The 13850-nt window shown below is 39.0% G+C and overlaps 1 protein-coding gene across 1 annotated transcript in view; it reads right to left on the bottom strand.

Annotated features, from left to right (window-relative positions):
- Positions 1–13850, bottom strand: part of SPEF2 (sperm flagellar 2) — a 171590-nt gene that overhangs the window by 15309 nt on the left and 142431 nt on the right. The window contains exons 31-33 of the mRNA XM_013051945.2: positions 9779–9885; positions 8896–9078; positions 2607–2699 (exon numbers count right to left, since the gene is read on the bottom strand). Coding sequence (XP_012907399.1) covers positions 2607–2699; positions 8896–9078; positions 9779–9885 — 383 coding nt within the window. The remainder of the gene's footprint in view (positions 1–2606; positions 2700–8895; positions 9079–9778; positions 9886–13850) is intronic.

The following is a 13850-nucleotide window of genomic DNA, read 5'->3' as shown; positions in this document are numbered from 1 at the left end:
AGATCATTTACAATATTGTAGTATTCAAAGGTTCCTACCCCCTGACATGTATATTTTGTATAACCTCCAATGTCAGGGGACAACACTGTGATTGTAAAATAAACATGTCTCAGGGTTCCTTTCTTGGATGCAATGGGTCCTTCCATCCAGTGTCTGGGACTCTGGGGTCATTCAAGCCTGTGGAGTGCTAATGGTCTGTCTTAAGGGGCCCCTTCCAGTGTGGCTCAGAGGTGGGCCCTGGGTCACAGAGAGCACAAGTGACATAGTTGGGGAATTGGGTGGGACCTGAGATTATAGTTCAAACCCTCTTCTTAAGAAAGTACAAAGTCCCTTGGAGTGAAGAAACCTGCTCAGCCTCCTACAGTGAGTCATGACAGAACTGGGGACAGAGCCCAGGGCTCCTAAGGCTCAGAATTCCCTCTCCATGGGACATTGCTCACCCTCCCACCCTCCCCTGCCAATTTGGTTTTTCCTACTCGAATTACAGCCAAAGGGGTAAATTCATTTTGTTGTTTTTTCTTTTTTTCACACCTTTATTTATCATGTTAACCATTAACCATTCTTCAACCAGCTATAGCAGTTAGCACGGCTAGCTTCTGTTTAGCTAACCCTTACATAGGGCTTATTACATACCAGTCACTCACTTGATACAACAACCTTGCCAGAGAGGGATTGACAGAGAGGTTAGGTAACTTCCTCAAGATCTTGAAGCTTGCGAGCATTGGAATCTGTGTATTGAATCCCAGTTTAAGAACACTGAGACTTATGTAATTCTGAGCATCCAGTCTCCGAGGCAGCGAGGAGTGGAAAACACCACTCCTTTCTGTCCTCCGGAGGCGCACACATACACACACCAGCCATTCTTTGTTCCATTCTTTCTCAGGCTTCATGTTCCTGCCTCTGCTGCCAACTTTTGTTCTGTTCCTGTAGGTCATTTTCCAGCAATCTGGGCACCAGTAGGAGGGAGCCACTCCCTTCCTTGGCACCAATGGTCCTTTCCTAGCAGTTGTCAGGGCACTGTCTCAGGGCACCGTCTGGCTGCTGATATTAGCTGCTGGGGGAACAACCAAAGGGCTCTGCCATCGATTGACATTGCTAAAACTTCTGGCTGAAAAGGAAAGTGCTTTGAGTTGACATATTCAGACTTCCAGTTTATTCACAGAAGAACCTGTTTATTGTTGTTCAAGTTAATCAAAACTTTGTATACAAGGTCATACAGAGAATGGCCTTCCAAAGGCTTTACGGGGTTGTTCTAGGACCTCCAGTTTCATACTGAAAACTCCCACCATGACCAAGACAAAAAAATTGTCTCCACACCTGCCAGTCTCAGGTCTTGGACTCTGGTGACTCCTTGACCCTTTTTTCTTACCTGCTCTCCTGCTATCATGGGATAGGTGCTCTGATACTATGCACCCAATTGAAGGGAACTGCTCACTTTTAGGGTATAACTGGGGTCTTGTTCAATTTTATATTGAACTTTTAAACTAAAGGCTGGCTGAAATTGGACCATTGACACACCCAGTTTGCTGTGCTGTTTAAATTCACCATGCAATGTCTCTCATTGAATTTGGTTGATTTATGTATATTTTTATGTTTTAAACATTTACACTGAAGCCAGAGTACTTTACCTTAGTCCTGCTTTCTATTGTGGGCTTAGAGATAGAGTTAATAATACCATTATTGGCAATAATAATATTGATAATAGTAATCTGATGGGTCATGGGCAATGCTTATGCAACCCTTGGTATGTTGTTCAAGTTAATCAAAATCAAAGAGAAATGGACAAAAACATACACAGTAGTCCCCATTAGCTGTGGTTTTACTTTCTGTGGTTGCAGTTACCCACGGTCCACTGTGGTCCACCTCAGTCCGGAAACAGATGATCCTCCTTCTGATAAATCATCAGAGGGTCACTAGTAGCCTAACACTACATCACAATGACTATGTCATTCACCTCACTTCATCTCCTCACACGCATTTGATCATCTCACATCATCACAAGAAGAGGGTGAATACGGCACAATAAGAAATTTTGAGAGAGAAAGACCATAGTCACATAACTTTCATTACAGAATAATGTTACAGTTGTTTTATTTTATTGTTAGCTATAACTGCTAATCTCTTACTGTGCCTAATTTGTAAGTTTGACTTATAAAAACAGTATATATAAGGTTTGGTATTACCCACAATTTCAGGCATACATTTGGGGTCTTGGGATGTATTCCAAGGGGGGATTACAATATTGGTAAAATGACAGTTCTTATCCTAAGCTTTTAGAATTGGAAGGACCTTCAGAGACAAATGTGTCAAACAACAGCTTACTTTGACAGATGAGGAAAGTGAGACCCAAGGGGTTATGAAAATGTTCAAGATCACACAGGGAGTTAAACAGTGGAACTCTGTCTAAGATTTTGATCCCCGTCTCCTCCCCCTAGAACTTTCCTGTGAGGCAACTTTATGATTATTAAAATCTATATTCTGGGGATACAGCAAAGGAACGGGGGTTGAAGGAATGGAATCCAAAACAAATTATATAAGTGGAAGAAAAAGACAAAGAAATTACCAGTGTTGTAATAGTAAATTTTTTTAAGGATCTCAGTAATTACCTCTATAAGATGTTCTTGCCTGTTGAATGGCAGGGGTTCAAGAGGATTTTCTGGAATTTTTGTATCTTCATCTCTTGTAAACCACAGACCAGCCTATACAAAAAATAAAAATAAAAATAATTAAAGTATCATTCCTTTAAAAGCCACAGGGATTGAACGCATTTTGTTCAACTGCCTAGAGAAGTGGTCTCCGGAATAGGGTTCAAAGACCATGGGGTTGCAGGAGAAAATCCTAGAACTTCCATTTACACTTATTTGATATCATTCTTATATAATTTTTATTCTTAAAAATTTGATAATATAAAAATATATTAGTGCAGTAGTACACATGTATAATTTATAAATGAAAATTCACATATTGGGGATGCTAGCTACATTTTAGCTGTCAGAACATGGGATGAAGTTTGGAAGTCACTGTCCTAGATTTTGCATGCATGACAACATTCTGGAGGTGTCTTCACTCATATCACTAGCTCTCATTCCACATGTCCTCTCCATGTGGCTTTCTATTCTCAGGGCCCAGTGAGATGCTGGAGCACATTGTTGGAAGAATCTTTGTTGAGTGAGTGAGTGACTGACTCAGTAGTTCAATGGCCTACTTTTTAATGACATCCCTTTTTCTCAGCCCATATGTGATACCAATTACTGAATCTTCTGATTCCTATTTGGCAATATCTCTCCCTTCTCTTCCTTTCTTTCTTCTCTATCCTGCCACCTTGGGGTAGAGGCTCTTTCTTCTGTCACAGGCCATCCCAGTAAGTTATGGGACATTTTTGTTTCCAGTCTCCTTCTTATTTATTTCAGCCTCTACCATGAAACCGCATCAATCTCTCAAAACTTTAATTTGTTATATTCTCTGCCTGGAACCATTTCCTACTCTTGCTCTTCTGTTCACATCATCCCTCCTATGAGATGCGACTTCCTGTACACTCTTGTAAACCAGGACATCTCTCTAAGGCTTTGTTCTGATCACGACTCCTTAGAGATCTTGCCCTCCTTGATCTTGCTTCTGAACTCCAATTTTACTTTTTTATACCACATAATTGACATTTAGTCCATTTCTTTAGATGTTGCCATTCATGTCAGCTATTGAATATCAGGTATAAATGCCTTGGGCTTAAAGAATATGTCATTCCAACCTTAATTTTTGTATGTGGTAAGTACTTCATATACATACGCATTTTCTTTCCAGGTCTAGATCTCTTACATCCAGAGTGACAACCTACTCTCATGACTGTCTATTGTCAAAAGCCACTAGCGTGCCTAACCTGACTGTGGCCTATGCTCTATGCTTTCTTTCCTCCCAAGGATCACCCATGCTCTGAGAGAATGCTGGAATGGCTTTGAGTAACTTGTAAGGGGATGAAGCTCCCAAAGTTGAGAACTGGGGTTTCTTTTTATTTGGGATAAAGGAGATGCTGGCCCTGTAGAACCCTATGAAAGAGAAGACTCAGAAGAAGTCAAAGGTCTAGCATGGGCTCAGGCTTTGAATGTGCTTTTGCATTCACCAGGAGGAGACCCTTGCCCAATAGCTAATCTGCAGAGGGTAAGTACCACTTATGCGAGAATAGAGAGATGAGGAACATAAGTAAGGGATATGATGGAGCACCAAAGTTCAGGATGACTCTTCTGCCCTAAACAACAAGAAAAATAAACAACATATGTGCAAGTTAATTTTCCAGACATTAAATGATAGGCAACACAGGATAATTCTTGAACTAAGGGAAGCAACCAAAGAGTCCGACTAATATTTCAGGCTGGAGAGAGTTCCCAGACTGCAGTGCCAGGAAAGGCATCCAAATAGAGACTGGTTGTCTTTCTGTGGCCAAAATATGTTGTTAAGACAGGCCAAGCTGGCTAGAATTTTCAGGGCCGAATACTAGAGATGTTTTGAGTGGGAGAGCAAGTTCTGAGGATTCACAGAGGGATCTCCATAAATCTTGACTTGCCAATCTGTGCATGTGTGTCTGTGGAAGGTACCAGAAGCTGGAGAAAGAACCACAGGAGAGGAGAAAGCTGAAAAATTCCTGAGCCTCGCATGAGGCTGAGAGGAAGATTCCACACATGTTACCACCAAGCAGAGTGAAGGGATCTCCTCAAACACAGGCACTGGAGAGAGTCCTCGGAGATAATTGTTTTAGCAGTGGGACCAGATTAGCCTTCACCTAAAGGTCACTCTGGACCCACGCTTATAAATCTTATTGTAGCCTCAAAAGGATAGAAGTGATTCCAAGCAATGCCACTTCAGGCCCAACAATGTTTAATGGTATATAAAATTGGGCAGCCAACAATATAAGATTCACAATATCTGGCATCCAATATAAAGTTACTAGGCATACAAAAAAAAAAGCCATAATATATGACCCATAGTTAGAAGAAACACCAATCAATAACACAAAACTTAAAAATTACACAGATGATAGAATGAACAGAGAAGGATGTTCCTTCAGCTATTCTAAGTATACTTCATTTATTCAAGGGGATAGAGGGAAAAAACAGCTCATAATGAAGAGAGAAATGAAATATATAAAAAAGAATCAATTTGAACTATTAGAGACAAAAAAATTTAATATCTGAAATGAAAATACTTCATGGTATTAATAACAGATTCAGCTCTGCAGAGGAATGATTAGTGAACTTGAAGACATAGGAATAGAGATGAATACAAAGTAAAGCACAGAGAAAAGACTGGGAAAAAAAAAATGAACCGAGCCTCAGTGACCCGTGGGACAATAAGCATGTGATTGGATTTTGAGATGGAGTAGGAGTGCATAAAAAATAGAAAAAAAAAGTGCTGAAAATCTTCCAATCTAGACAAGAACTACAAAACCCATGGAGGTTCGAGAACTCAGTGAACCAAGCAAAAGAAACATGAAGAAAACCACATCAAGGAACACAATAATCAAATTTCTGAAAACTGGGAACAAAGAGGGAAATAATAAAAGAAGCTAGAAGGGAAAAAAGAAATAGAGATTGGAGCCCAATTCCTCCTTCCATTTTTCAACTAACTCTCAATTCCATGTTTAATTGTTTCAATACACAGGAAATTTCCCTGATCCTTAAAACCAAGGATTCATTCATTTTAGTTTACTAAAAACACAAGATATTGCATAAATGAGAACATTGTGTATTTTTCACACAAGAAGGCCACATTAGAAAGGGAAAAAAAAATAAACTGACTTGGAAACAAGCTATGATTTTTAAAAAGTCATCTGTGAAAATTTTAGCAATGTGAAATGTTACATATGAACCTAGATAGTAGGGTTTAAGTTGATAAAAGTTCTGTCGGCCATATCATGCCTCACTGGATTATTAAGCAATTTTCCCTTAAAAGACAGAAATGTCCCTCATGCTCTCTTGCTAAAACTTGGCCTGACATAGGAAAGATGTTAGGGTTTGAGGCTGAAGGCCAAGAAAGAATTCTTGAAACATCTTTGGTGCAAAAAGGTAGTTTTATTAAAGCACGGGGACAGGACCCCAGGGCAGAAAGAGCTGTACTGGGGTCATAAGAAGTGTCCCATCATATACTTTCAAGTTGGGAGGGGGTTAGGGATAGTGTAAGCCTCCTAAATATTTTGGAAACAAGGTTTTCAGGATCCTGTGAGGGCTAGATATTGTTAGGAAAGATCATTTATTATTGTTTGTTTAGTAAAAACTCAGTCATGAGACCCTTTAGATGTGTATGGGTGGGTTATATACTTGGGGGGATGATTGCCAACATGTATCTTGGGAGAAGAGATAAAGGAAATTTCCAAAGGAATTTTTATACATTAAAGTAGACTTACAGGGTCCTGTGGGTTGGGCTAATGTTGCCTTTTGCCCTCAGCAAAGTGTCAACATTGAGACAGTTGAGTCCCCAGAGGAATGTCACTCTGCCTATTTCAAGAACTTGCCAATGGGCTGTAAGTAGTAAGGAAATTTAATAATTTTTCTTCTGCCTTTGTTTCCCACATCATGGCTAAAGTTTTTTTTTTGTTTTGTTTTGTTTTGTTTTGTTTTGCTTTGCTTTACTTTTCTTTAAAGAATGAGTGCTGTTTTGTTTGGATCCCAGAACATCTGACTCATTAAGCCCGTAATCACATGCATTCTCACCGACAGAAGGTGAGCTGAGAGTTCACTATCACAGAATCCTATAAGGAGTGGCTCAGTCTCCCCACACCATGGAGGCAAGCGTGTGACAGCTGCAGGAGGGTTGAGGGTCCAGGGTAAACAGGTTTTTATGTTCTTACAGCTCAACCCAGGTACATAGCCCAGGTGAATTCACCAGCTATCTCATTCCATTTTAGAAGCTGGGGAAATCAGCACACTCTTAAGTGGCTGTTGTGGTGAACTTGCAATTAGTCAAAAGAAAAGAAAAAGACAAACAAAATAAAAAGCAGTGTAGAGAGCTCTCCTCTCCCAGAGAGCTCCATTTCAGCAATGCGTGTTATGCTATCTTACTGTTCTAATGTAGCATTTTTTTTTAATCTCATAAAATTTTGCCCTAAAAGTGGTTTTGACTTTTGCTATATAACTTTTGTTTTGTTTTGGTTTGGTTTTGGTTTTGTGGTGTGTTTGTGTGTGTGTGTGTGTGTGAGAGAGAGAGAGAGAGAGAGAGAGTTGACAAGTATTGGAAATCTCTGAAAGTCATGTGGGATGACCAAGTGGGCTTTTCCAAATGGCCTTCCTATCCTGGGGCTCCTGTGGACTGGGAACTGGGTGGGTGGGAAAGAGTGCTGAGCTGGGAAGTCAACTGCTCCCCAAACACAGGAGGTGTTCAAATAAGTACTTCTTCCTTTTAAATGTAGCAGCCAACTTTCTCTGAGAAATTTATACTTTGTGTAAAGGAGCTTTCTGGTTTTGGCTCGGCAGTTTGGTAAAAATTGCCAACATCCTTTGTTCATCTCATGTTTGTACAAAAGGATGTTTAAATTGATATCCTGTGGTAATTGGCACATACTGTAGTGAAGGTTGGTGATTTCGCAAGTGCTCACTTATTAAAATCTGAAGGCAATGATGAAAACAGAGTAAATTTTGCTCTGCTGTTTTTATTTTCAGACAAAATCATTTTCATAAGTTTTAAGTTGAGGTCAGTGATAGTAGTATCTATAAATTTCTCTACTTGGCAAACAAATATATCAAAGCCCAATCAGCCAAGCAGCTATCTTGACCAGTCTTGGAGGAACCTCCTCATATTCAAGTATTAATTCCTCTGGCTCAACAGCACAAGCATAGGAATATCGGGGCTGTCTATAGGTATACCATCCATTAATTAAGGACAAAAAGAGAAGCCAGGAGAAAGAGAAGCAGGAAGGCATGTGCTCTTTCAATTTGAAATATACACATGATACAGGCACCTAAAGAGTATTACCTTATTTCAAAATTAAAATCTTATCATCACTTTCATCTTTTGCATTTATCAGCCATATGAATGATGAGCAATAAAATTATTAGAATTAGTAGAGACAAAATAAGTAATTCCGTCCCTCTTAGTTATGGGGTTTCATTCTCCTTCCTTGCTCAAACTTCTAAAAAATGAATTGACTTTTGTATTCACTTCCTAGAGACCTATTCATTTAATCAATCTCCTGCAATCTGGATTCTGTACTCTACCAAAATAGTTCTGGAAAAGATCACCTGTTATATAGCCTACCTGCCCAGGCCAATGGCCAGGTATCATGTTACTAAGTTATTCATGACTTTCTACACTTTCTTCAGGCATCTTGTCCATTCTTATATTTAATCGCTACCTACATGATAGTGGCTTGCAATCTGTTCTGCATCTGCCGTATCAGATTAGATGCTTCTGTCTGCATTTCTCACAGACATTTCAAACTCAACTTGTTAAAAACTCTCTCATCATTCCCATGCTCATAACCAAATGGGGGGAAAAAAAGCCCTTCCCCTTTCCCTATGTTCATTTCCCTGAGTAGTACTATTGTTACTACTCTCAGAGCATTGGGTATTGGGCATTCAATGTATTAAAGCTCTGCAGGTGATTCTAATTTATAGCCAAGGTTAAGGACCACTGTATAGGAGTTAGGAGAAGAACAATGAAGTTGATGTGACTTTTTTCAGAGCTTAGTTATCCTAGCAGTTCTGACTTTTTCCAGACCATCTCCCTGGGGATGGAAACTAGACTTCCACCTGGGACTTGGACAGTGTCTGCCCTGCCTCTGAGTGCCCAGAGAGGGACAGGCAAGAAGCAGAACATTGGCCCAAACCTGGCAACGTGACATCAGTGAGTAATACATCTTTTAGGTCAAAAAGTACTCCAATAGTAGTAGTATCACCAGGCCCTGGCAGCAACCTGCATATACTGCTCGAAAGTGATGGTGCCCAACTGCTCTTCATCCACGGCTTTGAACCTCTGCAGGGTCTCAAGGAGCTCTTCTTCCATGGGGATGATCCAGGGCATTGAGATTACTAATAGGAATTTCCGCCAGTCCACAAACTCTGAGTTTACTATTAATGAAGATGTTAACTCCTGCAACTAGAAGAAAACAGGAAATAACATTGGAATGTTTGTATGACTCTACCGTGAAACTCTCTCAGTTCCTATTTCTTTGTGAGACATTTAGAGGAAGGAAGGAGGAGTTTATATTGGTGAAGAGAGTTCTCAGGCTTCTTCCCTCAGGTTCTACCAACAAATCCACACTAGACAGAACCTAGACACTCTTCACTTTTTGCTTACTTGGCATTTGAGTTTTTTGCTTACTGTTTTACACAACAAATTTACACATGTGACTCCATGACTCTAACTTTTCAACAGAGGGAGGATGAAGATTCTAGAAGGGGCTGTGCAAGGGCTCTACAACCTGTAGAGAAATATTACAACCATTTTGTTTTCTGGTACACTCTTAAAGAACAGATTATGTTGAAAAGCAAGAACCACCAGAATCATCTACTGTTACTAGTCAGGATCACTCTCTCTAGAAGTAAGAGATACAAACTCACAGGCTGAGCCTCCCCGGCTCTATAATGTTTCATGGACTGTCAGTGTCATCATGCATTCTTTCAATGTTGAACACATGCATGGCATATCTTACATTCAAGATTTTTTTCTCCATTCAGTTTTTATTAATTGCCCCCTGAATGTCAGACACTGCAAGTGCTGATGATTTAAAACTATCGACTTAATCAAATCAGAAGAATTCTCAGAGTCTTGACCCCCAAACAAAATGGAGGCTTACTTCAGGTTGAGTAAGGTGCATCCAACTACTAGGTAAGTTGTTTGTTCCAAGGTTCAGCGTTACCAGATCCAGCAGGATGTCAGTAAATGCTTTATGTCCTATTATGCCTAGAGTATAATGAAAAATATTTTTCCAATTATGTTATGTGACAGGGATTTTGTTTCTTTTGCTAAAACAGAACAAAAATAGATATTTGTATAATCTCTTTATTCATATTATTTAAAACTGTAACCTTTAAAGAACAGAAGACATTTGAAAACACAAGAGTAATAATCAGTTTCCTGAGGCACTCTCACTATTGTGTCTCAGTGAAGTCAGAATGTCTTTTTTGGCTGAGTAATAAATCATTTCAGACTGGGAAAAATACTGAGAACTTACACTTTAATTTGGAATCTTCCTTTGACTTTTTGCTCAGAGTAGAATTAGTAGAATTAGAGAAAAAAAAAACCTGTGATTTTTCCTATTTGCAATAGAGCACAATAGTAAAATATTTTGGTGAGTATGGGATACAGGTGTTTCAAATGCATACGAATCACCAGTGGAATCAAGTAACACATGTATCCTCATTTTACATTTGGTTCAGAAGAGATTTTTTGTTTGTTTGTTTTTGTAAATGCAGGGAGGCTTGAATTGTTAAATTATTGTACTGGGAGTGATAATTTAATTTAATCTAACTGGCTCAATATTCCAAAGAATTTCATAAAAGGTCACCAACCTTTTAAATGCTTTATTCTTATACATTAATCTCTTCTACCCTGTCCAAAAGAGAAGTCTGTTTTTGTCTGTCTCTTGTGTCAAATTGCATGTGCATGCATTAAAAAAGAAATAGAAAAACAAAATAAATGAAGCATCTTAAAAAATGTCTATCTAACCCCTCTGACAGAAGTACCTTCTAGAGTCAGGATAGACTCCTTACACGTATTCAGGTTCTTTCAGGTCCAGAGTATAGAGCTATTCTTCTTTGTTTAGAAATAAAAAGAGTAGAAATAGAACCACAGACGTAGCATCTCAAATTTTTCTTTTTACATCTGAATTTTTAACAATTATAAAAGTCCAACATGAACCTTAACATTTCTTCTAACCTTTAAGAAAATGCATGAATCCTTTTAAAATGTTAGCAGTTCAAACCAAATATACAATTTTGAGATTTGGAAGTTAATTTTTTGGGTGGCAAGAGCAGAGTCTTTCTTCCTTTGATATGACCATCCAACAGGTCATTCGGAAATAAATTCTCTATCCTTTTTGATTGAACCTGAGTATCCAGGTTATTTTGTTTTTATAGAGATGAGAAACACTTTCCCAGGGGGTAGAATGTTCAGTGAGATGAACTTTATTTTCAGTAAAAACCACATTTGATTTTAGACAAGTTAGAAATAATCACTCATGTTCCTCAAGATGAAGCCATAAATAAAATCCATTTTATGAAACCATGAAGAAGCTCTAAGTATTTAAAAATTCTGTAGAGGTTCAATATATTTCCATTGTCTTTAATAGCTATGGTGCAAGCAAAGTGTTGTAAGATAATGCTTCCAGCTTACATAGCAATTGTTTATCTGATGACCTTAACATGAAATGTGAAAACTTTTTAATATTTGACTTTGTCACCTACATGGCCAAGATACATAGTGATATGACTTTCACATAAAATGTGATAACATAAACATAGAAACTTGGAAATTTTATTCATGGACCGCCCCTCCCCCAATCTCTTTTTCAGTTTGGCAGTAAGTTAGTTATCTAATGTAGCTGTCATTTAGAATTACACAGGAAAGATGTTAATTGTATGCCAGGCCGAAGGGAACTCAGACCATAGTCATAGTCTGGTCACCCTTAGCAAAACTCTGCAAAAGATGACATCAAAATAACACCATTGCTTAGAAGTATCACTTCCATCCAAAAAAAAACGTGAAAGAATGCATGGATGTAGAAGTAGACTTGGAAAGGTACAGGAAGGATTGCCTGGGTATCTCAGTCAGTGTGGCTGATTCTTGATTTCAGCTCAGGTCATGATCTCAGGGTTGTGGGATAGAGACCCACATTGGGTGGGCTCCACACTCAGTGGGGAGTCTGTGTCAGGATTCTCTCTCTCCTCGCTCTCCCCACTGTTTGCTCCCTCATGTGCATCTCGCTCTCTCTCCCTCTCTCTCAAATAAATAAATAAATATATATATATATATTTTTTTTTAAAGAAAGGTACAGGAAATTTTTGCTTTGTCTGGAAAGATGCCAAATGCCTTCTGTGTTTGATATGAAGACAGGTTACTATTTTACTTCTAAATTTCAGATTAAAAAGAATTTGTTTTTACTTTGATCAATGACAAAGTCAACATTATCAGATTACTAATCACTTTCATAATGGCTTTCTGAATTTGATGAGCAGGCAGAATTAGGTCTTGTGTCACCAGTGGAAGATGGTGCTCTTGTATTCCATAAATGGATAGCTTTCCTTGGGTCAAAGTTATTAATGTCTGGAGAATTCAACTGGATTATCAGGAGATCCGTCATACTTTCAGCCTTGATCTTGGCATTCATTTGTGTCTTGGCGAGTTTCATCTGACTAAAGCCACGTTCTGCCTCTGCGGAACTTGCAGGGAGGGTCAGCACTAGGTCCACTAATGTCAGGATATTTGGATACTTGTGTAAGTAAACTGAATTCACATAATCCCAGGTCAACTTGCGGATGTTCTGAAATCTGGGTGGGGGGAAGGATGAAAAATATAAAAGACTGAGACTCTCAAGTTTCATTCAAATATTTATAAATGTCAACTATGCCTACCTAGCATATATCTCTAATTTCAACATGCTCCATTCAGTGTCCACTTCATCAATTTCCACATTGGCAGCTTCCAGTACTGGTTCATAATGGGCAATGAGGATGGATACCTCTTTTTCTCCAAATTCTGCCATCGATATACAAGAGAAAAAGTCACAGATATGAAAGAAACCTACAGATGGTCAAAGAACAATAGGCTTGAAATTATAGAGTACCTCGATTTATCTTTGCAGGCCACAGTTTAAAGCTCCCAATCATGGTAGCTTTCACCACATCCTGGCTGGCATCTCTGAAGCAGCTTTGCAGCCTCTTGATAAGATGTGTTAAGACTGTGCTTCTTACATCAGAAATGTCTCCCTTTCCTCCCAGGCAGTTACCATGAAAGTGTGTGACTGAATCTACCCAACGTTCTTTTGGTCCTGGTCTGGGGAGGGAAAAAAAAAAAAATTACCCAAATAAACAATTAACTGAAAAGGCACCTGGCAAATAATGTCCCCGGTCATACAGTCTACATTCAATAGACCCCAGATCATTCCCCAATTCCTCACCTTGTTTGATATATTCTGAGCATTTCCAGTGTTGACTCTAATGTGGCAAATATGTCAGCAATGGAAGAATTTCTGTTCTGATTGACACGGGAAAAAATGCTAAGTATATTAATGACATCCACTAAGAAATGGATGAATTTAACAATGTCTGCTTGGAGAAGGAACTGTAGGAGTTCCTTGGCTTTCTGATGACTGGTGTCACTTCTGTCTTCATCTGCCTGTAACATGGATTGGGAATAAAATATTGGTTTATCTTTATTAAAATTATTTGAGATTGCTCCATAAAAATATTCCCTGTCACTCTGGAAAACTAAAATAGTATGGTATGTCAAAATTACTTACCAAATGCAGTTGCTGGACTATTGCAGGATATCCCCTGAGAAAGTTTTGGAGGGCTGCCTGTAATTCTTGAAGCCACCTCTTGCCCCCTACTTGAGAAGGCATCACAGGTCGAAGGTGAAGGCTTTTGAAAGCGGTCATCAGAGAATTCCTGAGAAGAGGGGAACTGTGGTAGAAGTGGTATATGCTGTGAAGAAGGTTTCTGACATCGTTGTATAGGGGAATTCTCTGGAAACACTGCCTCGTAAGATAGTTCGAGATGATGTGCAAAGCAGTACACAGTCAGCGCACATGGCTGGATTTCTCTCAAAAACAGGGCCACCCCATTGTTTTCTCCCTCTGAGTCAGGGGCACCATCACTTCCAAAACCAACCAATTTCTTTGCCCAGTCTTGGTTCGATAACTTAAGTTG

The sequence above is a fragment of the Mustela putorius genome, unplaced genomic scaffold, assembly GCF_011764305.1.
Source record: "Mustela putorius furo isolate JIRA1106 unplaced genomic scaffold, ASM1176430v1.1 tig00000407_pilon_pilon_pilon, whole genome shotgun sequence".
NCBI lineage: Eukaryota > Metazoa > Chordata > Mammalia > Carnivora > Mustelidae > Mustela > Mustela putorius.
Note: the sequence above shows the minus strand (reverse complement) of the source record. Positions and strands in the feature narration are given on the sequence as shown.